The sequence below is a fragment of the Lonchura striata genome, chromosome Z (assembly GCF_050655825.1).
Source record: "Lonchura striata isolate lonStrDom1 chromosome Z, ASM5065582v1, whole genome shotgun sequence".
NCBI lineage: Eukaryota > Metazoa > Chordata > Aves > Passeriformes > Estrildidae > Lonchura > Lonchura striata.
The window spans coordinates 32918677-32938480 of NC_140740.1; the positions used below are offsets into that span (position 1 = coordinate 32918677).

General features: G+C 42.7%; 2 protein-coding genes across 7 annotated transcripts in view; one reads left to right on the forward strand and one right to left on the reverse strand.

Moving 5' to 3' along the window:
• Positions 1-19804, forward strand: part of CSNK1G3 (casein kinase 1 gamma 3) — a 228019-nt gene that overhangs the window by 143686 nt on the left and 64529 nt on the right. For all 5 annotated transcript variants that reach the window (XR_014951366.1, XR_014951367.1, XR_014951368.1 and 2 more), the window contains one exon: positions 19616-19642. The gene's annotated coding sequence lies outside the window, so the exon portion shown is untranslated. The remainder of the gene's footprint in view (positions 1-19615; positions 19643-19804) is intronic.
• On the reverse strand, positions 740-9301 carry LOC146763765 (uncharacterized). 2 transcript variants are annotated; one of them, XM_085566830.1, is made up of 3 exons: positions 8581-9301; positions 6002-6096; positions 740-2634 (listed from the first exon to the last, which is right to left on the reverse strand). In XM_085566830.1, exons 1-3 carry the CDS (start codon positions 8826-8828, stop codon positions 2252-2254), a joined length of 726 nt encoding a protein of 241 aa, XP_085422956.1. In that variant the 5' UTR covers positions 8829-9301; the 3' UTR covers positions 740-2251. The 2 variants fall into 2 exon arrangements, 1 of the variants encoding a protein (XP_085422956.1); XR_014951372.1 differs by lacking the exon at positions 8581-9301 and having other exon boundaries at positions 5998-6252.

Consider the following 19804-nt stretch of genomic DNA (forward strand, 5'->3'; position numbering starts at 1 on the left):
AGACCTCCTGTTCATGTCCAGAAGAAGTCCATATATAAACTGACTTTTAATAAAGGTGGTAAGGGAACTGAATAGGGGAAGTGCACTCCTAGGTCTGTTGTTTCTAAGAGGAGGTGACCTGATGGGTTGAGGGAAGATTGGTGGCTGTCTTTGCCACAGTGATTATGAAGCTTTTAAATTTAAGATAGTGCTGTGAAAAAATCTGTTTAGTAGCAGAGATGCTACTAAAGCAAGCTTTTGGCTGATCAAGGAACTAGTTAGTAGGGTTTCTGCTTTCAAGGGTTTCTGAGACCATAAATACTGAGGACTTTTTAAGAGCCACCTTTTAAAAGAGCCCAGGAGAAGGGAATTCCCATGTTTTAGAAATCAAGGATGTGCAGCAGAAGGCTGGGTAGGTTAAACAGACAACTGAACACTGAACTCTGGATACTGATTCTGAATATTTAGGTGAAAAAGAAATCCTCTCCCTCTCCCTCTCCCTCTCCCTCTCCCTCTCCCTCTCCCTCTCCCTCTCCCCTCCCCTCCCCTCCCCTCCCCTCCCCTCTTTTTGAAGATTGCTGGTCAAGCCAAGTGCCATGCTCCCGTCCCAGATCCCTTTTTGCCCTGGCTAGCTTCCCGATGGCACGAGAGGGGCAGGTGAAACACCCTCCGCTGGACCCAGCAGGGCTTTGGAGGGTGCTTCGTGGGTTCGGAAAGCGCTGCTGAATCCTGCGGCGTGATAAGGAAGAGAGACTCTTGCTAGGGCTAAGTCCTAAGTTTATTGCAGCCCAACCAGGGCTACCAACACTTGAACAGTCCTGCTAACAAGAGCACCTGCAAGGTGCTTGCAGCATGTTATAAACTGAGAGGGAGGGGAACCAGTCAACCAATGGGAGTGGGCTAGGGAGTGGCTCTTGTATGGGGTGACACATATGGGAACCAATGAGGGATGGACGTGGGAGGGGCCCCAGGCCCCTGTCCAATCACCCGGCACCCAGGATGGAAGCTTCTAGGTGTATGGGAAGGGATACCGAGTGACTGACAGGGAGCCTGGGAGGGGGCAAGGGAATGACTAGGCACTTTAGGGAAGGATTGACAGATGAGGTAAGCCGGGAAAACTAGGGACAAACCAAGTGGAACATAGGGGTGCATAGGAACAAACCATTACATAATAAAACCTGTAATAACACAACTCCACATCTCCCCCTTTTTTGTTTAAAAAAGGAAGAAAGGAGAGAGGGTAAAATAAGTTTTTTAAATGGGGGTTTCATAGTCCATAGGCTCATCTTGGAACCAAATGTTTTCCTTTTCTTGTGGCTCTTCTTCTTGTGGCCCTTCTTTGTTGAGGGGCTCCAATTCATAAGGTGCGGCTAGTGCGGCATGGTTGATGCTGATGGTGGAATTGATTGCCTTCATTATTAAACTTTTCACAACACTAAGACCGATGATAAAAATGATGAGTCCCAACAACACCACCAGTCCTGTCCGGATAATAGATTGAACCCACCCAGAGAGTCCCCATCCATCAAATAGTGATCCCAGCCATCCTGCTGATTCTTTCTTGAGATGGTGAATCATGGTCTGCATCTTATCAAGGGTGGTACGGACGTCCTCAGCCCTAGAACTGAAGTTCATGCAGCATAGGCCTGCAAATTCTTCACATTTATGATTGTGAAGGAGCAAGAGAAAGTCTATAGCTGCTTGGTTCTGGAGGGTGCCCTGCCTCGTTACTTCCTTATCTGCTAGAAGGTCACTTAAAGCAGCTGATGTATAATTAGCTTGTTTAACTACCCAGCATTCAAGGCTGGACAATTCCCTGAATGCATGGGCAATTGCCACCCAGGGTAAAAAGACAATGGTAGCAACGCCTTTTGGCTTGGACCAATGAATTACTTCATCTACACAATTTGCATCCCAATCAGTAAGTCCAGTGTCTCTTTTTTTCCTTGCCAATTGCCCTGTCTGATTTAGTGTTTTGTTGGGAGTAAACAAGCTCAACTGCCCAAATGTGCATGGACCTCTGACCAGGTGAGGGGGGATGCCTGCCCAAGCCCAATTACCACAAATTAAAAAGGATCCTTTGGGGAGAGAGTGGGGTTTATTATCAGGGGTAGAGAAACCTGGAATTTGCATGACTCTTTTACACCAATTCCTTGCCTGATACTCTGGGATGGTTTGTTTGATTTCCCTCCTAGGTTGGGCAAAGGGATTGGAGGAGACAACAAAATGAATTCATATATAAGCGAGGGAGGAGCCAAGTAATTCAAGTTCTTCAGGTTCTTTTTCCATACGGGGAAGTGATTTGACCCACGCCTTCCATTCGTCTGGTTGTCTCACTGCGTGCATGACAAAAGTACGGGTCTTTTTCTTTATGCGTGGGGCAGAGGCATTTGTAGGGAGGGTAAAAGGAAAATTCTGTAGAGGATACGGGATCCTCACGAGGCAGGATAGGAAGGGGTTGGAAGCAGAGGTGGTTGATAAACATAAATGGTCTTGGTTTAAGGATTTGGCCAATGTGGTCCATACTTTGGCTGGGGGCTGAGGGACAATCCATGCCAGCTGTGGTCTTATGGCGATGGTGATGCCGAGAAGGATGAGGCTCAATGTTGTTTGCATCTTGGGTGGATTCGGGGTGAAGTGTGTTCTGAAAAACAACTGAAACGTAAATTAATACTCAGGATAGGGGAGGTCTAACTCAAAAGGGAACAAAGAGCCACAGGAGTTGGAGAGAGAAGAGGGAGAGTCAGGTAAGGGTGACTTTCTCCGCTGTCTAAGGGCGGCATGCCCAACCTGAGGACTTTCCGGTTCTTTTTTCTGAGCTTTCGGGATGTATGGTCTGACGAATTTGGAGGGGACCCATCTTAGGCCTGAGGGTGTAGATACGCAGGTGTACCCCCGCCCCCAGGTGACTAAATCATAAGGTCCCTCCTGCCGCCAGGTCTCAGGATCTTTAATGAGAACTGGCGGCTTTTCCCTGACCTTACTCAAATCATGATTATTAAAGTGCCTAGTGATGGGTGGATTCAGGCATTCGAAGGAGCAGTTTAAAAAATTGCTTGTAAAGAGGGCCCGCGCCAACCGAACCTGGGGGGACTCAGTCTTTGCTGAGGGCTGTTGTTGTTTTAACATTCTTTTGAGACTTTGGTGAGTCCGCTCCACCACGGCTTGACCTGATGGGGAATAGGCGATGCCAGTTTTGTGTTCTATTCCCCATTGCTGTAGGAAGCCTGCGAATTCCTTGGAGGTGTACCCGGGGGCACTGTCGGTTTTAATTAATTTGGGGATGCCCAGCATAGAGAAGGCCTGTATTAGATGTTTTTTTATGTCCTTGGCCTTCTCCCCTGTGTGGGCAGAGGCGAAAACTGCCCCAGAGAAGGTGTCCACAGAGACATGGACGCACTTTATCCTCCCGAAGGAATGGATGTGAGTAACGTCCATTTGCCACACCTCGCAGGACTTCAGACCCCTAGGGTTAGCCCCTGCGCTCACCGATGGCAATGGGAGCGACTTACAGGACGGGCAAATGGCCACAGTGGCCCGGGCCTGGTCACGGGTAAGGTGGAATTGTCTCACCAGGCCGGGCGCATTCTGGTGGTAGAGCTGGCTTGCTGGAATTTGTCGGGGAGCGGTGCCATCTGGACGGGGGTGGCAGTGAGGGAATCGGCATGCCTATTGCCCTCGGCCAAGAACCCCGACAGATCGGTGTGTGACCTGATGTGCATCACATAAAACGGTTGCTCTTGGAGGAGACTAGTTTGATTAATTTTGAGAGCAACTTATAAAGAGCATAATTGGAAACACCTTGCAGGATTGCATCCTGTGCTCTGGACACTACACCTGCTACGTAAGCCGAATCAGTGACCAGACTGAAGGGTTCAGAGAACCGCTCGAAGGCCCTAACGACTGCGGGCAACTCACCTATTTGAGGGGAACCCTCCACCTTAACAACATCTGCCTCCCACCGCTGAGTTTGAGGATCTTTCCAAGTCACAACTGACTTGTGGGACCCTCCGGACGCGTCTGTAAAAACTGTCAGAGCCTTCAAGGGTTTTTTACTCTGAATTTGTTTTGTTGACAAAGTGAATTGGATTTCCGAATTGAAAATTTTGTGGGCCGGTCTCAAAACTGAAATTTTGCCCATGTAGCTGTCCAGCGCAAACTGCAATGATTCATTTTCTTGCAGTAGGTGCTCCAACATTGCTTTTGTGAACTGGCCCGATTCCAATTTCAGAGGAATGTGGATGCACTCAAAGTCACACCCCGCCAGCTCCCGAATCCACGCTCTTGCCTTGCGGATTAAATCTGCCACCAGCTCTTGTGGCCGTGTCATTCTTTTGGATCTGCTGTGACTCAGGAAAACCCACTCTATGATTGAGAGTGGATCCCTTTTGTCGTGATCCTTGCCCTTCCCTAGGGTGTCTATCCATTGAAAAATCACACCGTGAAGGTGTGGCAGTCTGCCTAATATGATGAATTTGAAGGGCAGGCCCGGATCGTATCTGTGGGCCTGCCTGGCAGACATTGTCTCCTGAACCCTCTCTTGTGCAGCTTTGGCCTCTGGAGTGAGTTCCCTGGGAGAACTGGGCTCTTTTTCAATAAATCAAAAAGCGGGGCTAGGTCTTCGTTGGTAATACCTAACCAGGGTCTCACCCAGTTTAAAGACCCACACAGCTGCTGTACGTCAGGTAGGGTTCGAATTGTATTTTTTTATGCCAATTTCTGCGGAACAATGGTCCGCTTGTTTATTTCCAAACCCAGGTATTTCCAAGGTGTCATCCATTGAATTTTGTCTTTTCACAGCTCAAACCCTGCAGCAACCAACGCATCGGTTGTCAGTTCAAGTGCGTGTGTAAGTAGATCGCTGTTGGGGATACAAATAAGTATATCATCCATATAGTGCTGGATGATCACGCCCTTGGTGGCTGCACGCACAGGGGACAGCAATGAAGAGACGTACCACTGGCAGATAGTAGGACTGTTTCTCAGGCCTTGTGGCAAAACTCTCGAGTGATATCTCTCCATTGGGGCTTCTCGGTTGATGGAAGGAACCGAGAAGGCAAACTGTGGTGCGTCCCCAGGGCGTAAGGGAATTTGAAAGAAACAGTTCTTTATATCGATCACGGCCAATTCCCAATTTTCTGGCAACATTGTGGGGGACGGCATCCCTGGTTGGAGAGGGCCCATGTCTTCGATGACAGTGTTTATGGTACGAAGGTCATGAAGAGCCTTCACTCGTCCTCCTTGCCTGGTTTTTTGAGGACAAAGACTGGGGAATTCCAGGGAGATGTTGTTTCCTGGATATTCCCTTTGGTGAGTTGCTCATCCACGAGCTTCTGGAGCGCTTTTAATTTTTGTTTATTGAGCGGCCACTGCTCTACCCAGATTGGTGTATCAGTAAGCCAATTAAGTTTCTGGGTAGGACGCTCCTCAGTGACCGCTGCCCGAAAAACCTGGGGAGTCGGTATGTCAATTGTGACCCCCCACTGGGCCATTAGGTCCATCCCCCACAAGGGTTCCGTATAGTCCAAAACAAATGGGCGTAAATAAGCCAATTGCCCGTTTGGCCCCTCAAATTTTACGATGTTTTTAGATTGTTTAGCCAATTGTGAACCCCCTACACCTTGAATTCTCCCAGCCACGTTTTGCAATTCCCATCATGACGGCCAGTCCCGTGCAGGAATGACTGTCACGTCTGCCCCTGTGTCTAGGAGTCCATTAAGATGTTTGTGCTCCCCATCCTTCCACATATAGCATGAGAGCTTTGGCCTTTCCTTCCCTATAATTTGTGCCTGGCACACCTGATAACTCTTTTTGGCTGATTTTTTCCATAGGTCTTCTGGGTGTGCAGGAGGTTTAGATACTGGGATGGCCTGGGCAATGATTTGGCCCTTTGGAAGGAAAACTGGTGGATGGGAGCAGTGCAGCCACAATACTAATTTCTCAGGGTCTTTTGATGTTAAACATGGTGCGATTGTGATGTCAAGTGGCGTGAACTTTGTGTCCCCAAGAACGATGTACCTACTGTGGATGTTCCTCCAGGTTCCTGGGTCCGTGGTGTCTATGGTGATGAAGTGCCAATGACTGTCCTTCAGATGGAGAGGTTCGGTCAGGGCCAACCTATATGGGGAAAAATGAGAATGAGTGTTAAGTATGGGCCTGGGATGGTTGGTGTCCCGACCAAGCCACGCTTTGGGAATAAAATCCACATCCTCTCCCATATAGGCTGGTTCGTCAGCCATAGTCAAGTCTGGTAAAGTGTCTTTTTTGGTATTGAGGGTTTTGTCCTCAGGTGGGCTTTCAGAACACTTGTCCCTCCCCTCCTTTGATGTTATAAGTCCCACCATATTTGTTTCCTCGCGCAGGGAGGGACTGCGCTGACTTATTAGTTTTTTTGTTTCCCCCCAGTGTTCGATGCATTCCTCCCCTGTTGCTGTTGGCAAAATTTTAAAAAGACCTCCTGCAGTGGGCAGTGCGAAGCCCAATGTCCCCTCTGTTTACAGAGATTGCACAGCCTGTCTTGTTGGGATCCCCTTGGGGGTGCTCTGGCAGAACGGCGTTCCGGCACAGGGGTGGCTGTAGGTGTTACGGCCTCTGCAAAAGAAACTCTCTTGTATGGCAGTTGATGAGTTCCCTGTGTGTCCTTGGCTGGAATTGTCACTTTTCGGGAACACATGTCCAGCATGTTCTGAAGAGTTGGCTCTGGGTCTAGTGGAAGGCTCAGGATCGCTTGCCGGCATGCATCATTTGCATTTTGTCTGGCAACCTCTGAGTATTCCTTTCCTGAGTCTTTCATCTGGAACTTGAGCCTCTATAGCATTGCATAGACGGTCCACGAAAGTAACAAATGATTCAAAAGGTTCCTGCTTAATAGAAAGATAATTAATGGCTGGGCCACTTGGTCTTAGCTTAAAGAAAGCCTTTTCTGCTGTTTTAGAGCTAACCTGAAGGGCTTCTCTAGGGATTTTGTCCGCCTGCTTTGTCCCCAATTGCCAATCCCCCTCCCCGCACAGATGATCTACAGATAAAATTGCTCCATCTGCATCCCTGGAGATATCTGCATCCGCCCAAAGGTCCGGCAACACTTCCCTAATTTCCCGCTTCCATGCGGATTCCCAAATTAAAAACTCTGCTTGGGTTATCATGCATGAGAACAGTGTCCGTATATCAGCGGGAACATATTCAGCTGAGGAAAGGGTTGCTTTTAACGTGCCTCTAAAAAACTCACTCTCTCGACCAAATTCCTTTTGGGCTTTGCAGAGATCTTTTATTATTTGCTGTGGGATGGGGGACCACTGTGCGAGGGGCCTGCCGCCCCGTCGCGGGGTAAAGGTGACCGGTGCAGCTGAGAAGGTAGGCAGGGAATGGGCAGGCCGCGGTTCCCACGCTCCCCCCGGCCCCGAACTCAAAGCGTGGGAACCGGAAGTTGGGTCGTGGGAACCGAGGGAGGAGTCGGAAGAGGCGGAGTCTGTGGCAGTGGGAGTGGCGTGTTGGAGACTCCTCTCCCCGGGGGTGGAGCCGAGGGGTGGGGTGTTGCATAATTAATTAGAGGAGGAGATTGGGGGTGGAGAAGAGGGATGGGCAGAGAAGTCTTGGGGACGGAAGGGGTTGGCTGACGTCCAGAAGGGGTTTTGGGAAGAGGGGGGATGGGGATCATGGGAAGAAGAAGCACAAATGGCGGGAAAAGCCATGCGGTCGCCGCCGTTTTGTGTTCTTGGGAAGGAGGGAGAAGGGAAGACATTTTGAGGATCCCGGGCTAAGGGAGTAGGGGATGAGGGGTTTTTAGGTGGCTGGGGTAACTTAAAACTAACAGAATTTTTACGAGACAGGGTGGTATATTGTGGGGAAGAAGGGGTAGAAGGAGGATTTGGGACAGTGCCAGAACTGTCCTGTCGGGGGTCCGGGGAATTCTCAGAGGGGCCAGAATCTCCCTGCGGACTTCGCCGGGATGCCCGTCTAAGAATACCCGGTCTCGGGAGAGAGGGAGAGGAAAGAGGAGCAGGATTTTTGGAACTGGGGTTAGAACTGGGGGTGGGTTTGTCTACAGATGGTTGTGGCAGACCTTCATAGTTATTTTTAATAATGTCTCTAATTTGGAGGGCCAAATGTGTAAATTTGGAAAGAGAAAGATCTGACTCTCGGAGGATCTCCCTTCCCATTTGGTCCCAAAAGGGGACTTGATATAATTTGCTAGCCGAAATTTCAGGGAAGGTCTGAGACAGCCATCGGACAAACTTCTTAATATCTGATTTTTTAAACGTTTTTTCCCCAACACAAAGGATGCCCGCAACTTGGGAATACAATCTCTTCTCAAGCGCAGTCAGTTTAGCAGCCATGCTGAGAGATGGAGAAACGCGCCACAAAATCCACAACCGGGAAAATAACAACGAAAAACACAAGACTGCCCTGACGGCTTAGTCTGATTGCCCTTAAAGCTTCCCACACCCCGGGAAAGGAAGCGAAAAAGAGAATGTGAGATCTTTCCCCAAGACCAAGGGAGAAAGAGAAGCCCACCCAGCAAAGGAATCCTTCCCCCAAACCCTGTGGAGAAGGAAAAGTCCCAAAAAGGACAGGAGGCTAAACCCCAAGGGCCCCCTTACTTACCAAAGAGAGGGTCCTGGGCTGTCGGGGCAGAAACGAAAAATCCTGGAGGCAGATAACGCCGCAGGAGGAAGCCGACTCCAGAGGTGCTGTCCGGAGCTGCCGGTCCTATCCCCGGGAGCGCCACCCGCTAAAACGAGGGTCTGCTCCCACCGGGGTAGCTTGACGGCCAAAGAGGTCTGAGCCCTCGAATCTCCCAGACTCTGAGGGTCCTCTGTCGCAGGGTCAGACGCTGTGGAGAGGCCCCACATTGGGTGCCAGGCTGCCGCGCTCCCGTCCCAGATCCCTTTTTGCCCCGGCTAGCTCCCGATGGGGCGAGAGGGGCAGGTGAAACACCCTCCGCTGGACCCAGCAGGGCTTTGGAGGGTGCTTCGTGGGTTTGGAAAGCGCTGCTGAATCCCGCGGCGTGATAAGGAAGAGAGACTCTTGCTAGGGCTAAGTCCGAAGTTTATTGCAGCCCGACCGGGGCTACCAACACTTGAACAGTCCTGCTAACAAGAGCACCTGCAAGGTGCTTGCAGCATGTTATAAACTGAGAGGGAGGGGAACCAGTCAACCAATGGGAGTGGGCTAGGGAGTGGCTCTTGTATGGGGTGACACATATGGGAACCAATGAGGGATGGATGTGGGAGGGACCCCAGGCCCCTGTCCAATCACCCGGCACCCAGGATGGAAGCTTCTAGGTGTATGGGAAGGGATACCGAGTGACTGACAGGGAGCCTGGGAGGGGGCAAGGGAATGACTAGGCACTTTAGGGAAGGATTGACAGATGGGGTAAGGCAGGAAAACTAGGGACAAACCAAGTGGAACATAGGGGTGCATAGGAACAAACCATTACATAATAAAACCTGTAATAACACAACTCCACAGCCAAGAATTTTTCTAAAGTAGTAAAATTTTTCAGAGTGTTTCAAAATTTCCAAATATTTGAAGGAGTTTGCTAATCAGTTTTCTCACATTATGGTGAATACAGAACTTCCAAGTCTTATTGCTTAAATTACAACTGTCAGATTATCAAATCCTACAAGTCTGGACACAACTCAGACATTTTATGCGTATTCAGTTGGCAATATGGCAGCCAATTTTCATGAGCTTTTAACACTGTAGTGCACTTCTACACAGAAAGAAAATTTGATCCATATAGCCTAGAATTTCTTGTGAGTAATTGTATCTGGTACAGTATGTGTGTGTTTAACATATTTATATTTTTTACTTTCCTGAGGAAATTTGTATTTAAAAGGTTGTTTTGCCACATATTACAGAAAAACACACATAATTCTTGTGTAAGAAAACCTTTTCTGTTCAAAAGCTTTATCAATCACAGAGATCACTCAGCAATTTTAAAAGAGAAGGATTTATGGGAGTCATTCTTTAAAAATGGTTGGAAATTATTAACTCATGTTTATCTGAAATAACCTGGTATTTCCCTGGTTTTGTTTACTTAAGTTTAATGGGCTTTTTTTAAAAAGGTCTGAATCTGCTGTGCTAAAAATATTATTCTAATCTGTCAACCCTGGTTCATGTAAAAAAATATTGTTGAGGTGATGAGGCTCTGTGAAATAATAAGTTTGTGGGAGCAGAGGTTGCCACATCATGTCTGATCTGATCTGGGCTATGGCATTTTTTTCCTTCCAGCTATGTGCTTTGTTGAAAGATCAAACGAAGCCATGAAAATGATGGTAAGATACTGTAAAGAAGAGAATATCTCAATATTTCTATCATCTTGTATCATGGGCAAGAGAGACAGCTGTTTTCTCCCCTACTATAAAGACACAGATGCATATTAAACTGTGGTTTCTGGCTGCCTTTCAGAACAATAAGAAACTACACACCTGTCAGCTCTTGTCAAGCAGCAATGGTAAAATTACTAACTTTGTTTCCACAGCATTCTCTCACTGACAAACACTCCATTGGCTTCATTTTTCTCTCCATCATTTCTCAAAAGGCTTAGATTTCTCCCCAGAGGCACAGAAGAGTTAAGCAGTTTTATTACTGCATCTCGTTAATGGCTTACTTTTTAGAAAGCGTAGGTTTTCATGCTAGCCTTGTTTTATTACAGCTTTTCTTCTGGAACATTTTTTTTTTCCAATCTGTTTTGCATCTGTAAGCCTTTGTGTTATATAGCACCCTCCTTTCCTGAGGCAATCCAAAACCCCTACAAGCTAATGGCTCATTTAGTGGCCAGTTTGTCAAATAATATTCACAGATGTTTTTCTTGTAGTACAGTGCAGGTAATACCCATGTGAATTATTTCTTTTTATAAGTGGTTAGGTAGTGGATTTGTTTTGTATAGTATATATGAATGAACATTGGATAAAATTTCTGTCCCTCAGAAAAGATCTTTAGGTACAGGAGCTTAAGGAGCTGCAACTGATTCCTGAAGTGGAGTTCATCATGGGCTTTCAGTCTTGGCTCTTCATTGCTAACTTTTGTTATCTTGGCTACATTATGAAAGTTATAGAGAAAACTGGTAGTCTTTTTATTGTTTGTTTGGGTTTTTGTTTGTTTTATTTGTGGTTCCCTCCCCCCTGCCCACCCGTATTACCAATAAAACCAAACTGAAGAAAAAGATGGTTCAAGACACTTTAAAAAATGATTGAAGACTTCCCTAAGACATTCCTGCCCTGTCTTCCCTTCTCTTCCCAGTTCTTAGAGCTCCTTCACACTGCCCCCACCCAGTTAAAGATGCAAACCAGGAATTCCTCAGAAAGTCTTTTACAAGACATGTTGAAAACTTTGAAGGCATTAATCTGAAATTATCTGTCAAAGATCCAGGGGAATGGAATCTAACTGAACTTTAACTACTTTATCCTACTTAAGCCAGAACAGAGCTGCTGAGCTGAGCAATTTAAGATTCCCACAGCTGCACTAGCAATGTTCTCGTTCATGGTACTAAATTGTTTCCATTAGCCTGAAAAGGGTTATAAAACCTACAATCAATTTACTTTCTGAGGCATTGTGTTTTGAATACTGTTTAATACGGTGTGACAAAAACACATAATTTTTCTACATGTTCTTACATTGCAAGCAGATTTTGCTTGGTACTAGGCAGTGAACCAAATGTTCTGGACAGACAAATATTCCGCAGAGAATGCACTGGAATTGGAAATAAAGGAACAGTATCAGACAGCTAGAGTGCCCAGGGCATGACAAGAATCTTAAGTGGAAGAGATGAGCAGAAAGGAATAACAGGAATTTTTATCATCCATTTGCTCATCAGCTCCACATTTGCTATGGATAGGAATCATTAGATTTGTTTAACGTAGGGGAAAAGAATAGATTCAAAAACTGATAACATGAGTAAGCCCAATTGGACAGAAGTATATTTAATACTAATATGAATAACCAGAGATGGCTAAATATGATGAACAGCTGCAGGCAGAAGGAGGATTCCCACTTTCTTCCAGTGGACTCAATGACTTGGATTGCTTTCTCAGCCTAATACACCCACAGCATTTTTGTTACATGAATAGCTACCTTTATTTTAAAAAGACTTATTGATAGGAGAGATTGGTTTACTTACCTTTACTAATGCTCCTAATCTGTTTATATCCTATATCTCCTTTCATTTTAAGCACTTCCTCTTGTATTTTGCATACACACTGCATCTTAAATCAGTTTATTGAGCAGGAAAATAAGACTGTTTAATAAGGAACTATGAATAAACATATTCAAGCAAGTTATATGGTAAAATATTTCATAATAGTGATATAGAAAACCCCCCCACACTGTTCCATGACAACATGTCTCTAAAAATGTATTTTGATGTTTCTGTAATTGTGTAATTGTGTGCTGAGGTATAGTGTAAAACATGTGAATGCTGATCATCTAAATGGCACTTCTGACTGCAGATGAGCTTAATTGTCCTTCCTAGGTTTCTTAGTCTTTTAATTTAAACAATTGTTTTTAAGAAAGAGTGAAAGAAATCTGGCAGTTTTAACTCCAAGTCTAGAAATTATTGTTATGTTAGCAAGCCGGTTCCTTGGTAAGGAACAAAGCAAAAATTGGGGCAAAATTGAATTGGTTGGTTCTACTGTACTGCTTTCAGCACTTTTATCAAAGTGTGGTTTATTTGTTCTTGTAAGGGCTTTTGAGGGATTCTTTCATGGATCTTCAAAATTTGGTGTGAACTTTTTTCAGATTGAAATTTTGAGCAAAGAAAATTCATAGAAAATTTTAAGCTACTTTTACATAGCCTGTATTCTGGTTAAGCAGTAAATGGTAATAAATGTTTTCACTATTATTTTGTCAGACGTTGATAATAAAACCAAATTTGCTCTATTTGATGTATAAAAGCAGCAAGCACAAAGCCATATTAAGAATTGCTACCTAATCATTTAACATAGCAGTATTTAAGATCCCAAAGCTTCAGTTCCAGTGTTCAGTGGTCTGACTGAAACTAGCTTTTGTGAATCAGAGAGAAATAGGAATCTACTGCTTGAATGGGGTTAGAGAAGCTCTGCACTAAAAAAAAAAAAAAACAAAAAAAAAAACCCACCACAAAAAAAGCTATACAAAAAGTGCATCAAACCTAAGGGTGTTCCTTCTCCTGTTCTTACATATTTCCAAGTGCAGAAATATAGCAGCCTTGTTGATTTATTCCAGCTCTTCCCTGTGCTTTCAACTGGGCATGCTTTCTTCATAACTCACCTCATCTCCTCTAGTACTATTCAGCCCTACACCTTATCTCAAACTTGGCAAAGTTCTTCCCTTGCAATTGCTTTTTGTGAAAGAGAATTACATCAAATCTCTTCTACTCTTTTCTTTCACAACAGTCATCCCCATTGTTCTTTTTTCTTTATCATGCTTTTTTAGAATCAGTGAATTGTTCAAGTTGGAAAAGTCCCTCAAGATCACGGAGCCCAACCATTGGTCTAACACTACCAAGTCCAACATTAATTGATGCCCCTGTGCACCATATTTAAGTTTCTAAAATACCTTCATGGATGGTAGTGCTACTACTTCCCTGGACAGCCTGTTCATATGCTTGACAACCCCTTTGAAGAAGATTTTTTTGTGTAATACCCAACCTAAACCTCCCCTGGCACAGTCTGAGGCCATTTCCTCTTGTCCTGTCTCTTGTTTCTGGGGAGAAGAGACCAAGACCCACCTGGCTAAATGCTCCTTTCTGACAGTGGTGGAGAGTGATAAGGTTCCCCCTGAGCCTTCTTTTTTCCAAGATAAATATGCCCCACTCCCTCAGCTACTCCTCACAGAACTTGTGCTCCAAACCCTTCACTGCCCTTTTTGGACACATTCCAGCATCTCAGTGTCTTTTTTTGAAAGAGGGCCCGAATTGAACACAGGACTCAAGGCATGGCCTCACCAGTGCCCAGTACAGGGGTATGGTCACTGCGCTGGTCCTGCTGGCCACACTACTGCTGATAGAGGCTAGAATGCCATTGGTCTTCCTGGCCACTGGGCGCAGCTGGCTCATGTTCAGCTGCTGTCAACCAGCATGCTGTGCAAATTTTCAAGCACTCTGTCTCAGTTTGTAGTGCTGCCTGGGCTTGTTAAGGCACAAAGGCAGAACCTGTGGCCCAAAGATTGATCCTCATCCAAATTTCTTCATTCCATCCTGTCCAGATTCCTCTGCAGAGCTTTCCTGTCCTCCAGCAAATCAATATTTCCACCCAACTTGGCATTGACATTTTCTGTATTTTTTGTAATTTCTGTGCTTTCCTTTCTTCGGAGCACATCTTACAGGTCAGAATGACTTTCTAGAGCTCTGTTCAGGGGAAAAGATTATTTTTCATGTTAGTCATGATTGAAAAGCTCATAGATTTTGTTTGCCCCTATTTTTTTTCTTCTATATTTCCTATCTCCTACTGTAGCTTGCTTTCTACCTGAAATGTACTTTTTTTTAAGGAACATACAATTTGTGATATAATTTCCTCCCACAGGCTGTAATCTATTGCTTGCTGAAATTTCCTTTACCAAAATGAGTTGTTATTATTTTACTACTTTCCTCTCATAAAAATTACTATGATTACAGCAAATGGTGCTAAGTACTCATAGTAACCATCTGCTTTCAAGTGCTAAAATTCCTTTAAAAAATACAATAAATATCATGTCTAACTTCGGTTTTCACAGAAAGGCTTGCTTTCTGTGAAAGTGTTTTTAGAGCAAAATAACTTATTCATTTTTGTGGACAGTTTTTTTTTTAAATTTTTTTCAGGCTTAGTAGTGCCCTCTTACCTACTTTGTGATTTTTCTAGCATTGGGATTGACCTGATAAAGTAAATAGGAACATGGATGTGTGGATGTATTGTGATCACTTCTGCCACATATGAAGTATAAACATCAGCATTTTAACTATATTAATCATACCTATGTGATACATCAATACATTTTTTGAGCAAAATATGCAACAGCTAATAATAGAGATGAAGATCCTATAAAAGTGTGTGATTTTGGAAGTGTAATGAAACAAAAAAGGTAATTTCAGCTATGATCAATTTAGAGTGCAGGAAGGCTTTTTTAGGAAAGAAGGTTTTTGAAGTTTTAAAAATTGCCTGGTCATTTTACAAAAATCAACTGTTTTATAGTAAGATAGAGAATGGAACTTTGTATACAGAAAGACTGGAAAAGAATATAACTACTGTTGAAGTGCTGAGGAGAAAAAAATCTGACTTCACTGAAATGTGTTGGGTGACATTTTTCTAAACTACTATAAAATTCGGTTCCTACTTAATCAGTAGAAAAAGTTTGAGAAACATTTTGAAATTTTTAATCTTCAACCCTAAACCCCCTAATATCTGCAGAAAACTTTAAATTTTGACTCGAATATAATTGAACATTGAAGTATGAGTATGACTCCATAGTAATAAAATTATCTAAACTAAATAAGATCTGATACTTGTGTAATGACAGCCAGAACAACTGAATTTGTTGTAATAACTCCTGCAGATATTTGGAAACTGTGACAACTTGATGTAAACAGTGAAGTACTAAGAAGGAGGTGACGTCTGTAAAGACTATTTCTATCATATGAAAGAGGGACAGAAAAGAAGTGACTGTTGTCCCAAATATAAACTATATGGGAATCCAAATAAATTGAAGCATGACTATTTTGTATGTGAGTGTAATGAGTGGAACTGGAAGCATGGAACTCTACATGGCAGCAAAGCTATGTACAGCCCTCCTGGCCAGTTATAGAGCTTTTCAGTGCTGTAGCAGTTCATTCTGAAGAACCTGCAATATTCTGAATCTAGTAGCAGTAGTTTAACTGTAAAAAAATTCTTTTGTTAGACAAGATCCATGACACCTGGAAAAAGGGACTCACTCTTAAATTCATGTTGGGAAAGATTTGTTCTGATGTGCTGTGGTGACTGAAATGGGGCATATTTAGCATAGAAAGAATGGAAACAGAGCAAGACCCTCTAGCAAAAAGACAGTAGTGAACATCATAGGAGTGTGTGAACCTCTAAGCTGTCATTTCTGCTTGGTAGCTGAAAGTGAGCAAAAACCTTACAAAATACACTTAAAATTCCATTTAACACATTTTCTGAGAAAGCTGACTAAAGTTAGCATCAGAAACTTATTAAGATATGGTGTAGTAGAATTTGGGTCTGATTTTTGCTGTTCACAAAGGTGCTATATTCATGTAGTTCTGAGTATGCAGATTTCATCTGAGTTACGCATGCCTAAAAAAATTATGAACTAGCACCTAGCTGTATTTATGAAAGCATCCTTTTAGAGAAACTCGACAATAATATATATTAAGTCAGTTCTACTTCAACTAAAACAACCAACGTTTTTTTTTCTAGGATTAAGTGTTTGCATGTGGGAGATTTTCAAGATTGTGTTTATTGTTTTCAGTTGTCATGGCTAGTGTTTTTTCCTTTTCCTTAGTAAGAAGAAGTATAGAATGTGCACTCAAATTATTTCAATGAATAGATCAACTTTGAGCACTCTTTCTTAAATCATCTTCTACCGTTGTTTATGACGTCTTCCTGTGGGTTCAAACTGCATAATATGAAGCATGGTATCACTGGCTGGGGGTCTATGTACAAATCATGAACGGGATGGGACTGCTGAGGAACATGTCTTGAGCTGTTTATTTTTTAGCATCAGTCTCATTATATGCTTATGACAATGGGAAGATGCCAGCAGCTCACATCCCAGGCAGCAGACCAAGAACTTAATGTTGTAATTTACTTTAAAAGCTTTTTGACCAATCACACAAAGCAAGAGCATAATGACAGTAGTTTTACTCAACCACCATAAGCACATGCACCTTTTCTTAAAACAATGCTTTCTTGTTTGGAATACAATACATGCTTGTAAGCCTTAAGATACAATGCACAGAGCTCCATTATTAAGCTTAAAACTTCCTAATATCTCACCAGATATACTTTTCTGCAACTTAGGGAGTTATTCTACCCAAGCATTAATACACAGACCGTTGTTCTATTTGTCCTTTCTTTCTACTTCTTGTATAACTTTTCTGCTGACAAAGCTCTAATCACCATCTTGCTGTCTCTGAGGCGTGCCTTTTGCAATGTGCCCAAAACCCTCTGATTTTAAGGAATCCCACAATTCCCGCTCTCAGTTCAAATAAAAAGAAACTTTCATGACCTTGTAGTTTATTAACTACCTTGCATTTCATAGCTTTCCTATAATACATCTGCTTATTACTTGCTTAAAGCATAATTTTTGCTCGCATTAAGCATAGCTATATTACAACACAGCAATTTTAATGCTTTGAAGGTCCAGTCAATTACAAGTCATTGTTCAAAAAATCTCGCTGGTTCCAAGGTCTTAATTCAAAACCTTCCTCCATCTCTATACCTTCATCCACTATCTAAGATTTGAGAACTCTCTGTGAATCCATTTCCTACCTCTCTCTCATATGATAAAAACTTCTTTGATAGCTTTGTCCATCATTTGTTGCACACACTGAAGTATGCAAGGTACTACTACAGGTATAGCTACTAAAACACCTAACACATATTAACCTATTTTACAAAGATTCCTTAGCCAAGTTGCAAAGCTCCTTTCTTTTTTATGAGTTAATTTTTAATAAAAAATCCACCCATATATACCAATTTAGAAATGTTGCTTTTGACCTTAAAATAAAATACTTTTGAAAATCCAATAGAGGGGATCTATAACATAACAAAACAAAAACCCCATTTTTGCCAGAAACAACTCTACGAAACCAACAATTAACACATCTATAAATAGCATAAAATCAGAAGATTGTAGGTTCCACTGATGAACAAGGAATGCCAGGCGTGACCCGCAATCTCTCTGTGCAGCTCACGTCTGCATACTTGCTTCTACAGTCTTGGACTCATCAACACGTTCTTGGGTGTAATATGGTTGGGTATTTTTCTCAGGGGCCCACTTAATTCCTGCACCTGTAGAGACAGAAGCATACCCACACCTGGTATACCTGACTTAGAGTGTTTGAAAACCAGAGTTCTATAAGTAATGCAGTCAGTACATGTGAAACATCTGTATTAAATAGCTATTTGCAGAAGCTGAGCTTTGAGTTTGACTTCATTAAACTGCAATGGCTTATAATTAAGTTATTGATCATCTTTTGCAGATGAGATTGAATCCTTAAACATGCTTCAAGAGACATCTGTTTATGTAAGCATTTTGCCAATTAATAATAGGAAACAATACTGGGAGAACATGTAAATTCATTTGGCTATGAGTGTAGCATGATAATTTCAGGAGCATAACATTTCACCAAGAACTTGAAAGCTAAAAATTATGACCCCCTCTATCCCACTTCCTAGTCATCTTTGTTGCTCTGTTCTGCATTCTTTTGGTATTTCAGTCATTATTACTGAACCAAGAGAAATGATAATTTCTTCACCATTGCTAGTTTTCCTTTTTGTTGTAAATAAGTTGCAGAATGGAGACCCTGCAGTCATATTTGTTCTTGTTCAAAGAGAACACATGATCTGTAGGCCACATATTTGTGAAGTAATTCTTCTGGCTAAATGGATACCACTCATATAACATGCTGATAGGGCAGTGGGAGACACTGAGAGTTTGTGGTTTCTGTTTCTGTCCTCTTACCTACTTTTCACCATCAGTGTGATTCCACCTCTTGAAATGTATCTTTTGGTGAGGATTCAGAAGGGAAGGTCTCAAGAAGCTCAGAGGAGTAGGAAATATAATAGACAATTCAGAGATTTAAGTGGCTTCTCTTTTTGAAATACATGCCTCTACTAAATACTCATTTGATTAAAAACATGATCAGGCTTAAAAGACAATAATGAATTAAGATATACAATTTGATATTCTCCAACACTCTGGGTGTGCAGGCAAAGGAAGTTCCATACTAAAGCTTATTCTGACCCACTGATCAACTGATGAGTTGATCTCACACCTAAAAAATAGAAGAGACGTCATCAATTTCATGGTAGAGGTAGAACTGGCATCCATACAAAGTTCTCCATGAAGTACAGTCACAGGAGTCAGCCATTAGGATTAGTTCAATTAATTGGAGCATGGGGCTGTTAACACCAAGACTGTGGGCTCAGTTCCTGTGTGGGCCATACACTCAAGAGATGGACTTGATTTTTGTGGGTGCCTTCCAATTCAGAAAATTCTGTGATTCCATCTTGGGAATTTATTCAAATATTATGTCAACCCTACAGAAAAAAATTTTACAATATTTTTTAGTAAAGACAACAAAATGACTTTTAACTCACTTTATGTTCAATGTATTTATTTTTATTAAGCATTCTCACCCACCATAATTTAGTAAATTTTAATAATGCTGATTGAAGTGAGAATTTTTTAGTTGATAGATCCTATCCTGCCTATGAAGAAAAATCATTTAGCAGAACAGGTTAATTGAAATAAATTGCCTATATTTTACTTCTACAGAGGACATATTTCACTTTGGATTTCCTTTAAAAGAGCTTTATTGAAGATCATATAGACTTTCTGTTTGCACTGGCTATGGAAATGTTAAGGAGACACCAACAATGCATCAAATATCTCTTTAAAATAGAAAATCTCCTAATCTGTAATTTTATTTTTTTTTTATTTTTTATTTTTTTTGTTGCAGAGATCCTAGACCATCATGGCATAAGAGGTGAGTAGCTTCTTTTCTTGAAGTCTCCTATATATTAGCTTATTGAAAGAGTGGTCCACTATTTTGATGACTGGAAGCTTGTCTGATCTCAATCAGTCTCCTCATTTATTTGAAAACATTTCCATAAAGACATCTTCCATACTTTAGAAATGTTCTCTTCTC